Source organism: Lethenteron reissneri, chromosome 10 (genome assembly GCF_015708825.2).
Source record: "Lethenteron reissneri isolate LAM-NWPU_2019-01 chromosome 10, ASM1570882v1, whole genome shotgun sequence".
Classification (NCBI taxonomy): Eukaryota; Metazoa; Chordata; class Hyperoartia; order Petromyzontiformes; family Petromyzontidae; genus Lethenteron; species Lethenteron reissneri.
Window position 1 is genome coordinate 14,332,013 of NC_083788.1, and position 20,905 is coordinate 14,352,917.

Here is a 20,905-nt window from a genome sequence, read left to right on the forward strand (position 1 = left end):
AGTAGGTGGGTGAGTGTGTGAGAGGGCGAGTAGGTGGGTGAGTGTGTGAGAGGGCGAGTGGGTGGGTGAGTGTGTGTGAGAGGGCGAGTGGGTGGGCGAGTGGGTGGGTGAGTGTGTGTGTGAGAGGGCGAGTGGGTGGGTGAGTGTGTGTGTGAGAGGGCGAGTGGGTGAGTGTGTGAGAGGGCGAGTAGGTGGGTGAGTGTGTGTGAGAGGGCGAGTGGGTGGGCGAGTGGGTGGGTGAGTATGTGGGTGAGAGGGCGAGTGGGTGGGTGAGTGTGTGTGTGAGCGGGCGAGTGGGTGGGTGAGTATGTGGGTGAGAGGGCGAGTGGGTGGGTGAGTGTGTGTGTGAGAGGGCGAGTAGGTGGGTGTGTGAGAGGGCGAGTGGGTGGATGAGTGTGTGTGTGAGAGGGCGAGTGGGTGGGTGAGTGTGTGTGTGAGAGAGCGAGTGGGTGGGTTAGTGTATGTGTGAGAGGGCGAGTGGGTGGGTGGGTGGGTGTGTGAGAGGGCGAGTGGGTGGGTGAGTATGTGGGTGAAAGGGCGAGTGGGTGGGTGAGTGTGTGTGAGAGGGCGAGTGGGTGGGTATGTGGGTGAGAGGGCGAGTGGGTGGGTGAGTGAGTGTGTGAGAGGGTGAGTGGGTGGGTGAGTGAGTGGGTGAGTGTGTGTGTGTGAGAGGGTGAGTGGAAGGGTGAGTGTGGCTTGTTGTAACTTGCAGTATTGTGGTTGAACACAGTATGGATGTAGACGAAACAGTCTGGTAGATATAGTCCTCAACATGTGTAGAGGAATCAGTTAGAAACGTTCGCAGGAAAAGTAACCATGGTAGTAGCAACAATAGAAGAGTGATAGGGAGGCGACCGACCAATGCTGAGCGAGTGAGCGAGCAACTAAATGAATCAATCACCCTGACTGCTTCACTCTGAATTCTATCCAACGCAGGGCAGTGAGGTAGTGAGTGGAGGCCCTGTGCTTTATTACCAAGTCAGGCTGATGAAAGATCGGCCAATTTTCAACCAGATTGCACCATCACCGGTCATATGTCGCAACCTCATTGGCTGCTCTGAGAAATTTTGAATGTGGTACCGACCCTGCTGATAAAACTGTTTGGCGGAAGTCGCTGAAACGAGGATTTGCAAATCCAATGGGCGTGTGCGTATTGCCCACTGCATGTTGTGATACACGTACAGAAACACGCGTTACATCAGGCACCACAGAGCATGGTTGTCACCACCATCAGAACTTCAACAATTATCTAAAATATTACCTGATTGGATTCTCTAGGAGTAACATTGCATGATCATCATAACAGTACAGACATGACGGAAAGCAAAACAGAGGGCGGAATGTTATTATTGTCGTTATTGTTATAAAAAAATCACAGAAGAATCGTCACACCTGCTACAACAAACCAAACGATGCCAACGCAGCATTCGGCCTGAACGAAGCCAGACACGCAAACGCCCGGGCCGCACGCCACCCGCGCCAGGATCGCCCCCCCGATGGTGGCGACGCCCTCTCGCCCAAACCCGAGGCCTCGCCCATGATGCGACCCCCACGTCATGGGCCGCCTTCGCATCTAAACCGAGTGTGTTAACGAAGCGTGGGGAATCGCTCTCGCAGGCAGAGGGAGCACGGAGTGAGGGCTCTGTGTTCCCAATGGTGACAAACCGGACCGTGCCGGGCAACGGCAGCGCCGGGCGAGCCGATGCGTGCGCAGGCACGCCATTCCACAACTGTTCCCACACAGCCCCGGGCACATTAGGCAAACTCATCGTGGGCACACGACACCACCCGACAGCTCCCGGGCACCGACAGCCTTTCTGTTGTCTCTACAAAATATCACGTTAAATACTGAGCACTCAATTGTCATTTAATTAGAAAACATGTCGGAAACAATAAACAATTAAAACGGGCGCGACGGAACTGAGACCGGAAGAGTGAGGGCGCAGAGGGGAAGTGTTGCTCGAGTCTCTGCTCCGCGAGCAGAGAGAGAGAGAAGACACGTGGGTCCGGGGAGGGCCAGGGCCGGACCTGCCAGTGTGCCGCGCCAGTTACTTTGCGAGAGTGACGTAATTACGGGGGAACATCCCCGCCCGGCCGTGACACGAGCCCTTCCACCAGTTGGGATCGGAGCTGTCCACCACCGTGATGAAGTCTCCCCGACGGAACCCAAGCTCCCCGTCCTCCTGCGGCTCAAAGTCAAACAGGGCCTGCACGCGCGTCGCCGCCTGCAAACAACACAAAGACAAAGATCCCCCATGTGGTCTTAACCAACTGCTGAGGCAAGTGCTGTTGGCGAGCACCTATGAAGGCTGGCACGGCACGAGGGATGGAGCGGCCAGAAACGTGCCTGGCCGCCTTTGTCTCCCCAATGAAGATGTTTACACACCACACAAGGTCATCATTTAAGGCTGAGTCAATGTAGGGGAGGCCCACGACCGATTCAGATATCCGTCCCCTATGTTGGCCGTGCACGACAATTGAACTCTGGCCATCGGGTTCGCAGTGCAGTGTGCTAATAACTAGAGACGCTGCACGTATGATGGTGAAAAAAAATAACTGGAATCGTGATGTGAACCACGACCCCGCATCGTGAGGGGGCCAATTACTACAAGAAGTAACGGCACAGGCACCGTGCACAGCGCAGGAGCCGCACGGCTGGGCAGCGAGTAGCGTCCACCACCATCACGGTCTACTTCACACAAAGTCGCGATCATGTCGGAAAAACACTCGTGTGGCAGCAGCAGTGAGACACGTGGGTAAACAGTGGTGTGTTTGAACAGCGCTGAGCGGCCAATTACACACAGCTGCTGTTGCTGCCGGCGGTGGTGGCAGCAGCTGAGTGGCAGTGGCTCAACGCTAATCGCCGCCACTCGCACTGTGCACATACGTTCACTCCCGCCAGCATCACCACCACCCCAACCCAAGCGGTGAATGGGACCACCTCCCGCCCAGTGATAGAAATATCCAGACCCAGCTCTCAATCCCAGGTTCTTAGATGTGCTGGCGTGGCGTATTGATGGCCATTATGATCCCACCGTGTAATAGACACCTAGACAAAGATCTCGAACCCATAATCTCAGTGGTACTGGTTCAGTGTATCAGACACAACCAGTAAACCTCCCGAGACATAGGGGCTCGGCAGCAGTGGCATGGCGTTAATCGCCGCGACTCACGCCGCGCACAGAGAAATTAATTCTCACTCCGCCGGCACTACCACCCCCTCCCCTCCGCTTGAGATCTTGGAGCGTATCAGAGTTGCCACCACCAGCATCCGGTTAGAGGGTGGTGCGTCAAGTGTGCCTCGTGCCTCCACCGCCACGCCCAAGCCCCACCCCTCCCCCCACCGGGGGCTCACCTGTGGTAGCTGCTCCATGTCCCGCAGGAAAATCTGCTGCGTCCTCGACACGGACGTGTTGCGGTGATACTCCACCAGCTCGTTCAGGGAGTTGAACTTGACGACCCACAGGAAGTATTTCCCTGCACCGTCCCGCAGCACCTTAAAATGCTGCACGTCGTTCCCAAACCTGGAACGCACGCAGATAGCTCCCTTGTAGCCCCCCCCCCCTTTGAGCTGGTGGCATGTGTAAGGTAGAGGGCCTCTGTTTGTTAAAGCTAGCGGGTATTACGACCAGGAAGGTGAATAAGTGTGGTGGGATGTGGCAGGCACCATTCAGGCCAGTGTTTCCTCCAGTGCCGATATTTATAGCGGAGGCTCAGGAGTAGTTCAGAAATCACTGGCCATTGATATGAGCTGCCGCAGGGAATCCAACCCGGGTTTCCACCACGCACGCGCACGCTGAGGCACGTACGTCACAAAGGCAGAAACGCACACACTCACCATATGATCACTTCCCCCGCACTCGATTTTGATGTTATACTGTAACTTGAGGTATTAAGAATGGGTTTTTAAAACTACTTTTTTTCCAGCCAACTTGTTACTGGAAATTTTATATTAGTTTTGTTCGTGCACTGTTTGCAATATCATCTGTGATGTGGTTGTTTTGTTATGATTTCTATTTGGTTATTTTTTGCTCTGACTGGTATTTTGTTGTTTTTGCGCCGATTGCTATTTGAACCTTATGGCAGGACTCCGGGGTCCCGAATAAGTCAAAATTGTAATCAATTTATTTATTTTTGGCGACTCCGTCCCACCGCGCACATCAACGCCGCGACCCACCAGAAATCAATCCTCTCGTTCTTCACCAAGCACCCGTCGTTGCCAAAATTGCCAGAATCATAAACAAAACTTTGAAACTTTGATTAGAGTGTCGTGTAGAGCTCGTCGAGAGGAATAGATTGCCACATCGTTCACCTTCAACAGACATAAAATGACGTCGCAACGCAGTTCATGCGAGAGCCGGGGGCTTATGGGACACTGGGGTCCCGCCATCAGGTGAATTTGCTGCTTTGCTTTGCTGCACTTTACGTTCATGTTTTTGCTTCTGTTATTTTGGCGACCTAGGTTGGTGGAACAGTTGCTCTTTCAAATGAGATTCTCATCCTGGTCTTTTGAGTTCCCACCTGGTTCCACAAAATCAACTTGAACCATATAAGACAACAACCGCACGGCACATGAAGACAACCCTTGAGCCGCGAGAATGCGGGCGGCACAGACTGGAGCAGAAGGGGGCGGACGGCTACAACTTCCTCCTGGGTCACTCGAGCGCGCAGTAGAGGAAATGTTCGTCATAACTAAGCCGCCCTCTCGTCATCCGTTATGAGGGCTAAGAGCACTGCTCTGGGTTAGTTCACATTATTGAAATGAGTTGCGCTCCAAGAACAGCCGAAAAACGGAAAGGTGGCAAGCAGTGGCAGCCATTTCAGGAATTGAACAGCTCTGACCCAACCTCACCAACTTCTCGAAAGCCTCAAGCAAATCGTTGCCCATTACACAATGTCCCCTGGACTCAATGTTAACCTCCAGATTAGGGGCAATCAGCCACGGAGGGCGGGGCCGGGATAAGCGACACGCCGCTTCCTTGTGGCGACGTCGGCGCAGCGACTCGCTCGGCGCCGCACACGTGGCGGCGGGAATGCCCCGTCGCTGACAGGCTGGGCAGATAAGGCAAATAACCAGGACCGTGGTGTGAAGTCCTTGTGGTCGCCGGTGGTGATGGCGCGTGGGTGAGAGGCGTGCGGGGGGTGTGAGGCCAAGTGTAAGTGCAGGCTGGGGTGGGGGCCGCACGCCCACACTGCAGGAAGCGGCACCCAGGAAAACGTGGGCAAGCAGCCTGGGTCGTCACTAGAATTGGTTTGTTCTGTCTCGAAAAATATAATTAAACTGGATAGTACTGGTTTGCCACATGTACAGAGGGCATTAAACAACCTATTTAGCTTGATTTAACCGAGCAGCAAAGGCAGATGCCATATTGGTGCAATAGCACACTAGACTTTCAATCTAGCAAGAGTAGACCAAATACCCACTGGAGCTCCCTCTAGTGGAGGCTCTTCTGTCAGCATTAGCGTGAGCGAGCAATTGCAGGGCTGCATCTTTACCTTTTAATTGAGACACAATGACAAATGAACCACGCAGTGACTTAGTCAGCCAGAGATTTGACGTCAGCATGAGCCAATCAGTGCATTTGTTACTCACGTTCCTGGAATTGGTTCCTGCTTTGCAGAACCGATAACCTATTTTTAACACGGTGACCAGCGTACCGGTTACGGGTTAACAAGTGCGCACGCCACACGAAGCGACGCTCCCCAGGAACGCAGGATCGTCGCTCACACTGGGCCGGCCGCTCGTGCTTTACCGCTATCCCCCCACGGCTCCAAAAGAGGAAACAATGCCGCTCGCGTAACAGAATCAACGGCATGCACCCACACCAGCATGCTCCGGATAAGACCTGGCGACAGCCAGCAGCAGCTCCCATCACAATGTCTACTTATAGAGCCCCCATATTCCTTGTCGTGGCTTGGCTCTGACTCGGCTTCGAACGTGGCCCAACTCGGGCTGGAGCTGCTCAATTGCTTTCAAAGACATCCCAGCGAGAGGTTCGGCGTGGCTCGCGTAAATCCCGAGTGCGGCTGGGACCACTCTGACAGCCGGCTCAAGTCAAACGTAGGGCTTTGAGCCGGCTCACGCCAGGCTAGAGCCAAGTTGGAGCCAAGCGGTGACTGAGACTACGGGCCATAGTGTACACGGTGTACGTCGCGAACGGCACAGTTCACGAGACATGACAAGCGACATGCAGGTGCACGCCCACACACACAACATGTGCACAGATGTACCGGTACTCGCGCATACAAAAAGACAGCAACACACACGCAGCTCGACGTTGCCAGTCCAGTGATCACGTGTGAGATTTGTCATCCTTGGGTGCGTTTCTGCCCTTGCAATGCACGTGTCTGGGTATAAGTCTGTGTGCCTCCTTGCTTGCTATGCAGGCCTTCATAGGTGGTCACTAATAGCATTTGCCTCAAAAGTCTGGTAAGGCTTCACAGGGGATCTATCTTTGTAGTGGAGAGACGAGGTTGTTCCCCTTGACAGCTCAAATCAGTGCCCCAACTGTGAACATTTGGAAGGACCCTCCTGAACGAGCCCTGAGACTAAGTGCAGCTATCCTGGGTGAACCAAGTGAAATAACCAGGACACAAAGACGTACACGCGTGCCGCACTCACTTCACCGACAGGGAGAAGTCCCCTGGAGCACTCTCACTCTCCCGCACCAGGAAAGCGCCATCAAACTTCTGCCGATTGAGCATCTCCTCTGCCTTGACGCGCGGGATTTTCCCAGTAAACCATCTGCACACACTCACACGTTCCCTGTGTTAGCAAAGCCGCACACCCACCCATATCCACCAACACACCCATAATACCCACCACCCATACCCCCCCCACCACTCATAATACCTAAACATATCCACACAATCATACCCAACCATAATTGTTTTGGACAAATTACGAAAAAAAATCACGGGTTACAGAAACAGCAATATGGATGACTATTGCACGTAAACAGACGAGGGCATGTGTCCATTATGACTGCGGGTGACGTGATCATGAAGGCTGGGGCTCGCTCACAGGTGGGGCTTCATGTCGATGTAGTTCTTGGGTATGAATCCATCGCGTCCGTTCAGCTCTGCCTTGTACCAGTTCTGGTCGCAGTCTTCGTTCAGGACCTGCCACGTGAAGCCAGGGAGACCCACGTTAGCCTCGTACGAGCATTCCTCGGGGACTCGTGAGTCCAGCAGTGCTTCACGTCTGTTCTATAACTATTGTTATACAATTATTACCGTTGTTGACCTGGGAAAGCCTCACAAAACGACAAGACTGTTTCAGCAGAGTCCTGCCAGGCGTCCAATGTTGCTATGTGTCATTCCATTTGAGTAATTTGTAAGAAATGTTTCAGCATTAGGATGTTTGGCCAATATCGATTACATTCTATGTGTTTTTCGCTATCGGAGGCAACCGGCCAACCCACAGAAAACCCACGCAGAAGAGGGGGAGAAACACACCCACTTCACATTGCACGCACCCGAGTCGGGAATCGAACCCAGGTCTGTGAGGCGCAGGTGTTACCACTGCGCTACTGGCCTGCCACCCGCCACCACACACACGAACCTTGACTATGTACACTTCCATTTACCGCCCTTGTCAAGCCACTATTGAACGAAGGCCTCTCCACGACACGTCGGTACATGGAGGTTGTTTGACCATGTTGATGAAGATGGTAGTTCAGCATTAGTTCAAATATCTCTCGCCAACGTTGCTAGTTATGGCCGTAAGTTGAACTCGGTTCGCCAAGTTTAGAGCAAAGTCCGCAAACCAAAGTGCCACCATCCTCACAATTAATTACACGACCCTAAATGGTGGTTGCTGTTGTTTAAAATATTTGTCACTTCTATTCTGAGATTCCATCTGTATGTATGTACTTGTTTTTTTACTAATGTAACCGACTGTGAATTCCACTTCTCAGTATAAATTTGCTGTGACTTTCAATGTGTTTTTACGCAGTGTACACCAACTACTCAGTGTAAGTGTCCGTCAGTGTGTGGTGGCGATCAGTGTGTGTGGCGTATATGTTGAACTTCTTTCGCACCGTACGTAGCCAACCGTGCTAATCGGCGAGTGTGGTTTGTGTGCGAGCGTGTTGCATGTCGGAATTGTGGTTGCCTGTGGCGAGTTTGTTGTGGAGTGTTTGAATTGGGGTGTGTGTAGTTAGGGCCGTACGCGTTGGGTGGACAATATGGTACGGTGGTTGTCGTGTGATGTATGTGGTGTAGCTGTAGTGTGTATGGTGTATACAGTCGTATTTGGGTACTGTGTGCGATGTGCTGTGTATAGGTCGGGTCAGCCTCGAATGGTGCGGCCTGTGGTTGTGCTGGCCACCCACCCACCCAGTCGTGCCAACTCTTCACAGGTGCTCGCTAACAGCATATTCTCCTACAGTCTGTTCAAGGCTATACACGGGGGAGCTTTGTCTCTGGACGTATGGAGGTGGGAGTGCGAAGTGTTGTAGTTCGTGGTGGGACGTGGGCGGTGATGGGAGTGTCGCCTTGAGAACGTCGCTCCGCTTGAAGCTCAGCTCGTCCTCGGCTGTGGCGTTGAAGTCGTATTTGGCCACGGCTTCCATGTCCCCGAGCGAAGGCCCCGCTCGGCCTCACACGAGACCTGAGATCAGAGGGGGGGGGGCAATCACAGGGACCACTCCACCGGATACTCAGCTCCACTCTCCCCGTCAGTCTCTCCTCGCTTTGCCCGGAGAGCGCGTACGGTGGGGTACGGGGAGAGACGGACTCACTCGCTCTCCTTGTTGTCCTGGGCCTGGTTCCTCCTGGTCCCAGTTGGTTCCGCCTGCTTCGTCTCCTTCCTCCTCCTCCTGGCACCGGTCCCGACCCTTCCGGCTCCCTCCCGGTGCTGCTCCCTCCTGGTCCCTGTTGGTCCCTCCTCGCCGCGGACACCGTTGGTCTCCGTCACCGCAGACTCCGCTGGTCCCTGTCGCTATGGTCCCTGTCGCTGTGGTCCCCGTCACCGCGGACTCTGCCGGTCCCTTCTGGTCCCCGTTGGGCCCTGGTGGTCCCCGTTGGGCCCTGGTGGTCCCCGTTGGGCCCTGGTTGGTCCCCGTTGGGCCCTGGTTGGTCCCCGTTGGGCCCTGGTTGGTCCCCGTTGGGCCCTGGTTGGTCCCCGTTGGGCCCTGGTGGTCTCCGCCGATCCTCGCTCGCCGCAGGCCCCGCTGGTCCTGGTCCCTCTGAGGTCCGAGCCGAGGCTTCCGCCACTTCCGCGTGCGGCGCGCGCCCACCAAAGTCTCGCGAGAGTTTCCGCGTGAGGTGCGCGCCGACCAAAGTCTCGCGAGAGTTTCCGCGTGAGGCGCGCGCCGACCAAAGTCTCGCGAGAGTTTCCGCGTGAGGCGCGCGCCCACTAAAGTCTCGCGAGAGTTTCCGCGCGCGTTCCGGAGTCACGAACCGCAGGCCAAGTCTCACGAGATCACGGGGGGTAGAAGTGACGCGTTGCCAGACCGGAGGGTTTACCTCGCATCGTGGCAGGGCCGTTCCGCTCGCGGGCACTCAGGTGGCTGCACGACGTCTCGGGGTTCACGGGGACGATCTGGAGCTTGAGGGAACTCGCAGCGGCTCACGGGAGTTCGAGGGTCTCGCAGGGGGTCGAGGGGCACCGCGGGTCTCAGCGGGTTGGGTTCTCGGCCCCTTTCCCACTGGCACATCCGAGCCGCGCCAGCGCGGGACCCTTACGGTATATGTTGTTTTCCACTTGCTATTTGCTGTACCAAACCGTGCTACGCTGGCCTCGGATGACATCTGAGTCGGGCTCGGGGCCACGGTGCACAGCGCTCAAGGAGAGGCGCCAGGGGGGAGGAGGAACGAGCGGGAAGGCGGAGAACTGGCCATTTATACCCCCCTCGCCACAAGCTCTGCGACCCTTGTTATACGAAGATGTTTTCGGCCAATTAATGAGTGTTTACACGTGGGAGGGAGCCCCAGTGCCCTGGGAACCCCCATGCCCTGGGAACCCCAGTGCATGACCTGCTGTGGGGAGCAGCGCTCTCCTGCGGATGGAAGCAGGTGGGGTCCACACTTCCTTGCTGCACCTCGACGCCCACAGGGAAGAGGATTGCACAACATTTGTGTGATCCAACAACCCTGGCTGCCTCCTCCACGGTGCTGGGCCAGAGCTGTTGTGTTCGCCGCCACTGCCTGGACGAAGATGCATCGTGACATGGCCCCTTCTCGCCGTGGCGCCTGCCCAAGGCCACCCGCGGCTTGAATGCCGCAGTTCACCCTCGTCTGTGTGCGCGCTCTCGTCAACATGCCGACGCTGCTGCCGGGGTCGTTCCAAGCGTGCACCTCCTCCCCGTTGTGTGCGCACTCTTCAGGGTTTATTCCAGAGAAGTGTGGCGAGTGTGTTGTGACCTGCAGTGTGGTGGCAGTTGAGCACAGTGGTGGACCGAGCCCTGAACATGGGCGGATGAATACAGCAGCGAAGTTCACGTGGATCATGGTGGTAGGGATAGGGAGGCGACCAACAGCTGGTGAGGTGACTGAGATTAATCAGTTCCGGATCATCATTCGCCCGGACTGATGACTTCCTCTGAATTATATCAAGTGGGTGCTCCCCCCAGATATGAGAACAGGATTTAAACTTGGGACGAATGTGTCCTCTGTGTCGCAGCTCTAGCAACTGCGCTCTGTGTAGCGATGTAGTCATCGTTCTGAATTAGATGCTTTGGCACGGAACAGAAACCCCGGCCTCTTCCATGCCTCCTTAGCTAGATGAGTATTCTTCTTGGTTCTTTCGGTAAAGTCACGTAGAATGGAAATAATAAAGTAATAAAATTTAAACATAATAAAATAATTCTCACGACGTTTCGGCCACAACGCAAGCAGCCGTCCTCAGGTGGAGAACAGGTCTGTCGAGAAGATGAGTATTACAGTGCAGCCATCCCATGACAGAAGTTCATCAACCCTCACTACATTGCATTGCAACTCCGCCGATAAACGCAAACACGCGTGGTAACGTTGGTGTCTCGGAGAAACTGACACATCGCATCTTTGTTCAATAAATCAGCTTGAGAGAACACATACAAAACCGCACTTTGTGTATATTCACGCGCGCTCGCAACTCAACGTGTGCACGTGTGTGTAGATAGCGTGCTCAGTTACACAGGGGAGCTATGGGTACCAACCACGTGCACACAAGAAGCCGCGGGGCTGCGTGGACACAACTTGCCCCCTTAAATGGCCCTCTGCCTCATCGTTATGGAGGAAGGGGAGGAGGGGTGCACTGCCAGGGGCCTGGGTAGAAATGCCACGGGATCTGAGAGGTCAGGTTTTGAGGGGGTCAAGGGCTGGTACTGGGGTCGCCATCCGTCCAGGTTTGACCCGGACAGTCGAGGAATCGGCATCAGCTGTGTTCGTCCAACAGGAAAGAATTTGTACCGAGATCTTGTGGTGGAAATGTGTTCAAATGTATTATTACAGTGAACTGCAAAGTGGTTCTGATAGACCGAAGCGGACTGAGAAAGATGTCCGGGCTTGCTCTGCGTAAAAGGGGGCGGACACTCATGGCAACACGTCCTGGGGAGCCTGGGGACTGAGTGGTTGTTGTTGACGTTGTGACAAGGAAGGAAAGAGGAGTTGCGGCAGCTGTGTTCCATGCGTGGCGGGTGGGCGGTGTCCAGTTGTGGTAAGCGGTTGGTGAGTTGTGGTAAGCGGTTGGTGAGTTGTGGTAAGCGGTTGGTGAGTTGTGGTAAGCGGTTGGTGAGTTGTGGTAAGCGGTTGGTGAGTTGTGGTAAGCGGTTGGTGAGTTGTGGTAAGCGGTTGGTGAGTTGTGGTAAGCGGTTGGCGAGTTGTGGTAAGCGGTTGGTGAGTTGTGGTAAGCGGTTGGTGAGTTGTGGTAAGCGGTTGGTGAGTTGTGGTAAGCGGTTGGTGAGTTGTGGTAAGCGGTTGGTGAGTTGTGGTAAGCGGTTGGTGAGTTGTGGTAAGCGGTTGGTGAGTTGTGGTAAGCGGTTGGTGAGTTGTGGTAAGCGGTTGGTGAGTTGTGGTAAGCGGTTGGTGAGTTGTGGTAAGCGGTTGGTGAGTTGTGGTAAGCGGTTGGTGAGTTGGCCAAGGGGCTCTGGGCCCTCCTCTCCCAGTGCGCGTCTTTGTGAAGCCGCGTGCACATCGCAACCCGCAGTCCGAGCCCCATCGAGGGCAGCACCAGAGTCTCGCACACAGCTCCTGCGGATGGCAGATCTTCACCATGTCTTTAAGATTGACTTCGCCATGGACTTCATTATTTAACTATCAAATCTACCATCATTTCAACCATCGCCAAATACATTTCACCATCATGTTACCAGCATTATTTTCCACGAAAGAAATACCATGAATTCTACCATTGCACCATCATCTTCATCAATTCCACCATCATCTTCACCATAACGTGTTTATTATAACATCGATAGTGTTGTTTGTTGCTGACCACTTGACATGTTGGGCCTGTGCTCAGCAACTGTTTAAGAAAACACTAAAACTATCATCATCTTTACCATCAGCGTCACCATCACCGTCATCTTCATCATCTCGGCCGCCTGGGTGCCGATAGGCACGGTGGATCTGACCCCGGCCCCACTGTCCGCTCCGTGGCGCCTGATCCCAAATGCCCCCGGGCCCTCGGGCCCCCATGCCGCTCCCTCTCCTCGCTGCCCCCCACTGCTGCCCCTCGCCGTCCGCACGATCCCCTGGTGCCGGCACGAACCGCGCCTCCATCCTCCTCCTCCCCGGGCTCCGCGTCAGCAGCTGCAGCCTCCGCTGGACCCGGCCGCGTCCCCCTGGGACCCGCGGGGCCCACGGCAGCCCCACCGGCACGGACCCTCGGCGGGAGGCAGCAGTGGCGTGGGGGCAGCGGAGAGGGCGCGGTGGAGTCGCGGGAGGTGGACTGGCGTGACCCGCGTCCCCACAGATACGAAGAAAGGGACCTCATCCCCACGTTCTCCTGGGACCCCGTCTCGGCGGCCCCCTGTGGAGGGGGTGGAGGAGGGGGCGCCGAGGGCGAACAGGGGTCAGGAGTCGCACCGGAGCTGTTGAAACATTCACGACGCCAGGTAGACAGAATGGTGTGCGTCGTCTTAGAAAGAGCGCCTTCAAGTTCAGACTCGGGGACAGTAGCGCAGTGGCCACGCTCCTGCTGTCTCACAGCAGCAAGACCTGGGTTCGATTCCCGACTCTGGTGCTTTCCGAGTGGATGTTCATGTTCTCTCCCTGTTCTACACGGGCTCCCTCGAGGTTCTCCGGTTTCTTCCTGGGGCTAAAGCACACACACAGTGTGACTGGTGTTGACCAAACATCCCAATACTGATAACAACATGATAATTACTCAATTGGGATTACACACGGCAACATGGCCCCCGACTACAGCGGACCTTCCTTAAAACGCGTCTTGAGACTCGGTGAGGTTTTCCTGGGTAAACTCGTGGAATTACAACATGGCGACAACAAAGCCTTGTAAATTTAGGAGAGACCCGAGGAGACGCCAGGACACTTGGTCGTCAGCTGTCCAAGAGCCAAAATAATCAACCGACAGGAGCATCATGAACGGCAAAAGCATTGAGTAACATTGATAGATGATCATTTGTATGATTATTGATATAATTATTCCCAACTTCACTGAGTGTCATGACTCCTTTCGAAGGGCCTTTCTAAGTTGTCGTAGGAGGAGGGCAATGCTGCTCGTGTGTGTTCCTATTTTAATAATTTGCTTTATAATAATTGTTTTAGTAATTTTATACCAGGACGCCGGCAAACAGTGGCGTGCTCTTTTAGAATGACGTCAGGGGAACTTAAACGTCCACTGTGAGTGAAGCAGACGCGGCGAGTTGTAGTTTACGATGACGCACACCGCAGCAATCGCCAAGGGCGGCTGCCGGCTTCGAACGGCGAACCTCGAACGATCCCACTGAGCCGCCGCGTCGCCGCCGCCTCAAAGTGGCGATGCAATCGCACAGCAAACAGCTGGGGGTCGGCCCGCCTGGGGTTCCACTACGATGGCTGAACTGGTTCAAATCTGCTTCGGAAGGTTCGGTTCTGCTCAACCGCTTGTCAAAAACTGGTATAAACCGATAAAAAAATTTCACATTCTCTCGAATGCAACAAAACTAAGCGGTAACGATGTTGGTGTCAAGTTTACCTCTGTTGCTGTGACTCAGTGGCGAGGTGGACACTGCTGAGTGTGGGTGACTCAGTGGCGAGGTGGACACCGCTGAGTGTGGGTGACTCAGTGTGGAGGTGGACACCGCTGAGTGTGGGTGACTCAGTGGCGAGGTGGACGCCGCTGAGTGTGGGTGACTCAGTGGCGAGGTGGACGCCGCTGAGTGTGGGTGACTCAGTGGCGAGGTGGACGCCGTGAGTGTGGGTGACTCAGTGGCGAGGTGGACGCCGCTGAGTGTGGGTGACTCAGTGGCGAGGTGGACACCGCTGAGTGTGGGTGACTCAGTGTGGAGGTGGACACCGCTGAGTGTGGGTGACTCAGTGGCGAGGTGGACGCCGCTGAGTGGGGTCACTCAGTGGCGAGGTGGACGCCGCTGAGTGGGGTTGACTCAGTGGCGAGGTGGACAGCGCTGAGTGTGGGTGACTTCAGTGCGAGGTGGACAGGCCGCTGAGTGTGGGTGACTCAGTGGCGCGGTAGACGCCGCTGAGTGTGGGTGACATCAGTGGCGAGGTGGCCGCCGCTGAGTGGTGGGTGACTCAGTGGCGAGGGGCGAAACGCGAGTGTGGGTGACTCAGTGGCGAGGTGGACACCGCTGCGTGTGGGTGACTCAGTGGCGAGGTGGACACCGCTGAGTGTGGGTGACTCAGTGGCGAGGTGGACCAGCTGAGTGTTGGGTGACTCAGTGCGAGGTGGACGCCGCTGAGTGTGGGTGACTCAGTGGCGAGGTGGACGCCGCTGAGTGTGGGTGACTCAGTGGCGAGGTGGACGCCGCTGAGTGTGGGTGACTCGGTGGCGAGGTGGACGCCGCTGAGTGTGGGTGACTCAGTGGCGAGGTGGACACTGCTGAGTGTGGGTGACTCAGTGGGGAGGTGGACACCGCTGAGTGTGGGTGACTCGGTGGCGAGGTGGACGCCGCTGAGTGTGGGTAACTCAGTGGGGAGGTGGACACCGCTGAGTGTGGGTGACTCGGTGGCGAGGTGGACACCGCTGAGTGTGGGTGACTTAGTGCGGAGGTGGACACCGCTGAGTGTGGGTGACTCGGTGGGGAGGTGGACACCGCTGAGTGTGGGTGACTCAGTGGCGAGGTGGACGCCGCTGAGTGTGGGTCACTCAGTGGCGAGGTGGACACCGCTGAGTGTGGGTGACTCAGTGGCGAGGTGGACACTGCTGAGTGTGGGTGACTCAGTGGCGAGGTGGACACCGCTGAGTGTGGGTGACTCAGTGGCGAGGTGGACGCCGCTGAGTGTGGGTGACTCAGTGGCGAGGTGGACGCCGCTGAGTGTGGGTGACTCAGTGGCGAGGTGGACGCCGCTGAGTGTGGGTGACTAAGTGGCGAGGTGGACACCGCTGAGTGTGGGTGACTCAGTGGCGAGGTGGACGCCGCTGAAGGTGGGTGACTCAGTGGCGAGGTGGACGCCGCTGAGTGTGGGTGACTCAGTGGCGAGGTGGACGCCGCTGAGTGTGGGTGACTCAGTGGCGAGGTGGACACCGCTGAGTGTGGGTGACTCAGTGGCGAGGTGGACGCCGCTGAGTGTGGGTGACTCAGTGGGGAGGTGGACACCGCTGAGTGTGGGTGACTCAGTGGCGAGGTGGACGCCGCTGAGTGCTGGTGACTCAGTGGGGAGGTGGACACCGCTGAGTGTGGGTGACTCGGTGGCGAGGTGGACGCCGCTGAGTGTGGGTGACTCAGTGGGGAGGTGGACACCGCTGAGTGTGGGTGACTCGGTGGCGAGGTGGACACCGCTGAGTGTGGGTGACTCGGTGACGAGGTGGACACCGCTGAGTGTGGGTGACTTAGTGCGGAGGTGGACACCGCTGAGTGTGGGTGACTCGGTGGGGAGGTGGACGCCGCTGAATGTGGGTCACTCAGTGGCGAGGTGGACACCGCTGAGTGTGGGTGACTCGGTGAGGAGGTCACCATGGGGTCTGGCCTCTCTGATGGACGTGGGGGGCACGTCCACTCCGGGCTTGGCTCAGACACAGGAAGTGCGGCAGGGCCTGCACAGAATGGGCAGATGTCAAAATCACTGCGGTGGTGACCCCCGTGCCTGACAGCAGCAAACACCTGCGTGGAGTTTGTTTGTTCTCCCCCTGTTCTCCAGAGTGTGAGTGTGCGTGAGTGTGAGTGAGTGTGAGTGAGTGAGTGAGTGTGAGTGAGTGTGAGTGAGTGTGAGTGAGTGTGAGTGAGTGAGTGAGTGTGAGTGAGTGAGAGTGAGTGTGAGTGAGTGTGAGTGAGTGTGCGTGAGTGTGCGTGAGTGTGAGTGAGTGAGTGTGCGTGAGTGTGAGTGTGTGTGCGTGTTGGAAGCACCGAGTGTAGTGGTCAGTGCACTGTGCTTTGAACCCGCCGACTTGAGTTTGATTTCAACTCTCGACGAATATCAGTGACAAATATTTGAACTGCTTCTGGGCCTCCCCTAGATCAGTGTTTTAACTTGCTGACTCGTTCCTACTGGACATCTGTGAAAAATAGCCTCATAGCTCATCGGATTCCTCCAGGATATCTAAAGATTCCGGAAAAATAAAGATTCTGAGCTTAAAATGAGTACCTGGTTTGGTGTGTAAACATCAGCACTGGGGAGACAAAGATGTCCAGGGGTAGTGTCAGTCCACCCACCTCGTGTGCTATGGACACCTTCGAAGGTCACTAGCGGAGCCAGAAATCCCTCCTTTCGATCGGATCATTGGGTTTATTAGTAATAAATCGGCATTTTGCGACCCCCACTGCCACTGTGTAGCATATTATTAAGTGCCAGGGACTCTATGAGATGATCGGACAATAGTCCGAGTCCATAATTGGCAATAAGTAACGACAAAGCGGTTATTAGTGACTCAGAATTGTGCGCAGTTGCGTATACAGGACACGACTTCCCTGAAGGCATTCACCTTCAGCGAGCGCGATGCCGATCACACAACGCCATCGCCGCACACGCGTCGAACAAAAAGCAAGGGACAAGTCCTTACTTACTAGCCACTCCTCTATCATGTTTCATTGCTGGAGGGGTTGCCCTCCCTACTTGAAAATCCTGGCTCCGCCATTGTCAAAGGTGCTCCCTAATAGCACTTGCCGCAAGTCTGTTAAGGCTATGAGGGGGATATTTGTCTTTGTGTGTGGAGTTTGCCCCCCTGTTCTGCATGGGTTTCATCTGGGGTTTCCGATTCCGTGCCACAGCTTAAACACACGCCACGCCCTCTAACTGACATTATATATGTCTTTGGGTTCGGTCACGCGGTGGTTTATTGCCGAAATTCGCGTCGTTTACCCTCCACGACGGTTACAGTAATACACACGTGCCAGATTCTGCCTGATAAAGCTCCTCCGCCTCCTGACCGGTGTCTTGAGACTCCCCACGACTCAACTCGACGTGCGGCGACGTTTCGCTCAGATTGCTGTGAGCGAGGTTTGGTGGATCGCGCGCGAGACTCCCTGCCGACTCGTGGGTGGAGGTCGCCCTCTGCTGTCTCGCAAAGGAAGATCAGTCCCATTTGTACGTAGATTGTTACTCTCCCCGCCTCCGGCTCTGCGGCTTCCTCCCACGTGTAGAAACGCTCGTTAATGGAGTTGGTCAAACATCCCGATATAGAACCGCAGAGCTTGGGCAATTACCGGCGCGGGTTCTGGCTGCCCTTGCGCCCTTCTCTGGGTTCCTCCCGCGGCTCCGGGCGGACGCCACCGTCGAGCGCTACAAGCTCTGAGACTCAACATCGCCATCGTCATTATTATTGTTACGAGTGACACCGCTGAGACGTGGATGACTTCACTGGCCTGTGGCCGTGGCTGGGCAGGGGGTCCCGGGGGCCCCGTGTCGCGTTCGCCGATGTGAGTCGCCGTGACTCGCGAGCCGACTCTCCCCTTGCCCAGCGTTGGGCACAGGGACCAAGTCACCTCCCCGTGCCACCGGGGTCTCTCCAGCCTACAGGGGGTGCCGGGGATACGGGGGGTGCAGGGGACACGTCTGGTCAGTGTGGAAGAGGAGAGGATAGGAGACCAAATACCGCCTTGAGCTCCCACGAGTGGAGGCCCTTTTGCCAGCAGTGGCGGTGGTGGACACCTGCAGGACTGCACCGTTACCTTTTGACTGAGAAACGATGACAAGTAAACCACTGAGTGACATCGCCCGCCCTGCGGTTTGCATATCAGCGCGAGCCCAGCAGTTCGCTCGCTGCTCACGAGTTACCGGTAGCGAATCGCAAACCGATTCTTGCGACCGGAGCAGAACGCGACACCCGCGGCGACCGCGTGGCCCCGGGGCTGCCGATGCTTACGCCGAGAGGCCGCCGTGCGGGCCCCCGGGGAAGCAGCGGCGAGGGGGCAGGGGGCGGCGAGGACGCGGAGGGCGACGACGATGACGATGGAGGGGACGGCGCCGAGCGGCGGCGCTGCGGCTCCGGGGACCACGATCGCTCCGACAGGTCGGAGGTCACGGACAGCGCCTCCATCTCGGCCAATGGGATCTGCACGAGGCCCCGGGCACGCGCACACTCGCCACCATCAACCCTCACCGACATCGACCTTACGACCACCATGATCCTCAACACCATCACCAAGTTGACCCTCATCATCTTCACCCTCACCATCACCACGCTCGGCACAATCACCACCACCATAACCTTCATCACCCTCATCATTACTACCCTTACCAACATCACCACCCTCACCATCACCACGCTCACCCTCCCCACGCTCACCATCACCACGCTCACCCTCACCACCCTCACCCTCACCATCACCACCCTCACCATCACCACGCTCACCCTCACCACACTCACCCTCACCACCCTCACCATCACCACCCTCACCATCACCACCCTCACCATCACCACGCTCACCCTCACCACACTCACCCTCACCACGCTCACCCTCACCACGCTCACCCTCACCACCCTCACCATCACCACGCTCGGCACAATCACCACCACCATCACCATCATAACCCTCATCATTACTACCCTTACCAACATCACCACCTACTCACCATCACCACGCTCACCCTCACCACGCTCACCCTCACCACGCTCACGCTCACCACGCTCACCATCACCACGCTCACCCTCACCACGCTCACCCTCACCACACTCACCCTCACCACGCTCATCCTCACCACCCTCACCATCACCACGCTCGGCACAATCACCACCACCATCACCATCATCACCCTCATGTTTACTACCCTTACCAACATCACCACCCTCACCATCACCACGCTCAGCACAATCACCACCACCATCACCCTCATCATTACTACCCTTACCAACATCACCACCCTCACCCTCACCACGCTCACCATCACCACCCTCACCCTCACCACGCTCACCATCACCACGCTCACCCTCACCACCCTCACCCTCACCACGCTCACCATCACCGCGCTCACCCTCACCACCCTCACCATCACCACGCTCGGCACAATCACCACCACCATCACCCTCATCACCCTCATCATTACTACCCTTACCAACATCACCACCCTCACCCTCACCACGCTCACCATCACCACGCTCACCATCACCACGCTCACCACGCTCACCCTCACCACGCTCACCATCACCACCCTCACCATCACCACGCTCACCATCACCACGCTCACCCTCACCACGCTCACCATCACCACGCTCACCACGCTCACCCTCACCACCCTCACCCTCACCACGCTCACCATCACCACGCTCACCATCACCACGCTCACCCTCACCACACTCACCATCACCACGCTCACCCTCACCACCCTCACCATCACCACGCTCACCATCACCACGCTCACCCTCACCACCCTCACCATCACCACGCTCGGCACAATCACCACCACCATCACCCTCATCATTACTACCCTTACCAACATCACCACCCTCACCCTCACCACGCTCACCATCACCACGCTCACCATCACCACGCTCACCACGCTCACCCTCACCACGCTCACCATCACCACCCTCACCATCACCACGCTCACCATCACCACGCTCACCCTCACCACGCTCACCATCACCACGCTCACCACGCTCACCCTCACCACCCTCACCCTCACCACGCTCACCATCACCACGCTCACCATCACCACGCTCACCCTCACCACACTCACCACCACCACGCTCACCCTCATCACCCTCACCATCACCACGCTCACCATCACCACGCTCACCCTCACCACCCTCACCATCACCACCCTCGGCACAATCACCACCACCATCACCCTCATCACCCTCATCATTACTACCCTTACCAACATCACCACCATCACCACGCTCACTCTCACCACGCTCACCATCACCACGCTCACCCTCACCACGCTCGGTACTATCACCACCACCATCACCCTCATCACCCTCATCATTACTACCCTTACCAACATCACCACCCTCACCACCACCACCATCATCATCATCATCGATGTCTCTGTAGTCCCCGTGCCCCTGTGCGTGGAACCTTCGGGGAGCCGGGCGGTCCCTGGGTGGAGCTCAGGCCGTAGGAGCGGCACACGGAGCCCGACAGGTTGTCCATGAGCAGCAACTCGGCATCCACTGCGTCCACCATCACCAGCGACAGGTCCGACGAGAACCGCAGCTACACACAGCCGCACGGTCACCATGACTACCGCACAGCCGCACCGTCACCGTGACTACCGCACAGCCGCACCATCACCGTAACGAACGCACAGTCCACGTCACCGTGACTACCGCACAGCCGCACTGTCACCGTGACTACCGCACAGCCGCATCATCACCGTGACGAACGCACAGTCCACGTCACCATGACTACCGCACAGC

The 20,905-nt window shown here is 56.5% G+C and overlaps 2 protein-coding genes across 2 annotated transcripts in view; both read right to left on the minus strand.

The window, feature by feature from the left end:
* Positions 1-1,329: 1,329 nt before the first annotated feature.
* On the minus strand, positions 1,330-8,882 carry LOC133340992 (growth factor receptor-bound protein 2). Its single transcript, XM_061549560.1, has 6 exons — positions 8,745-8,882; positions 8,499-8,614; positions 7,025-7,122; positions 6,623-6,745; positions 3,356-3,524; positions 1,330-2,225 (listed from the first exon to the last, which is right to left on the minus strand). The coding sequence occupies exons 2-6, from the start codon at positions 8,574-8,576 to the stop codon at positions 2,049-2,051; spliced, it is 645 nt and encodes a 214-aa protein (XP_061405544.1). The 5' UTR covers positions 8,577-8,614; positions 8,745-8,882; the 3' UTR covers positions 1,330-2,048.
* Positions 8,883-9,391: 509 nt separating this feature from the next.
* Positions 9,392-20,905, minus strand: part of LOC133340742 (voltage-dependent T-type calcium channel subunit alpha-1H-like) — a 32,571-nt gene continuing 21,057 nt past the window's right edge. Inside the window, exons 25-29 of the mRNA XM_061549132.1 lie at positions 20,565-20,702; positions 18,407-18,595; positions 17,907-18,054; positions 16,062-16,141; positions 9,392-12,955 (exon numbers count right to left, since the gene is read on the minus strand). Coding sequence (XP_061405116.1) covers positions 12,515-12,955; positions 16,062-16,141; positions 17,907-18,054; positions 18,407-18,595; positions 20,565-20,702 — 996 coding nt within the window. The 3' untranslated portion in view covers positions 9,392-12,514. The remainder of the gene's footprint in view (positions 12,956-16,061; positions 16,142-17,906; positions 18,055-18,406; positions 18,596-20,564; positions 20,703-20,905) is intronic.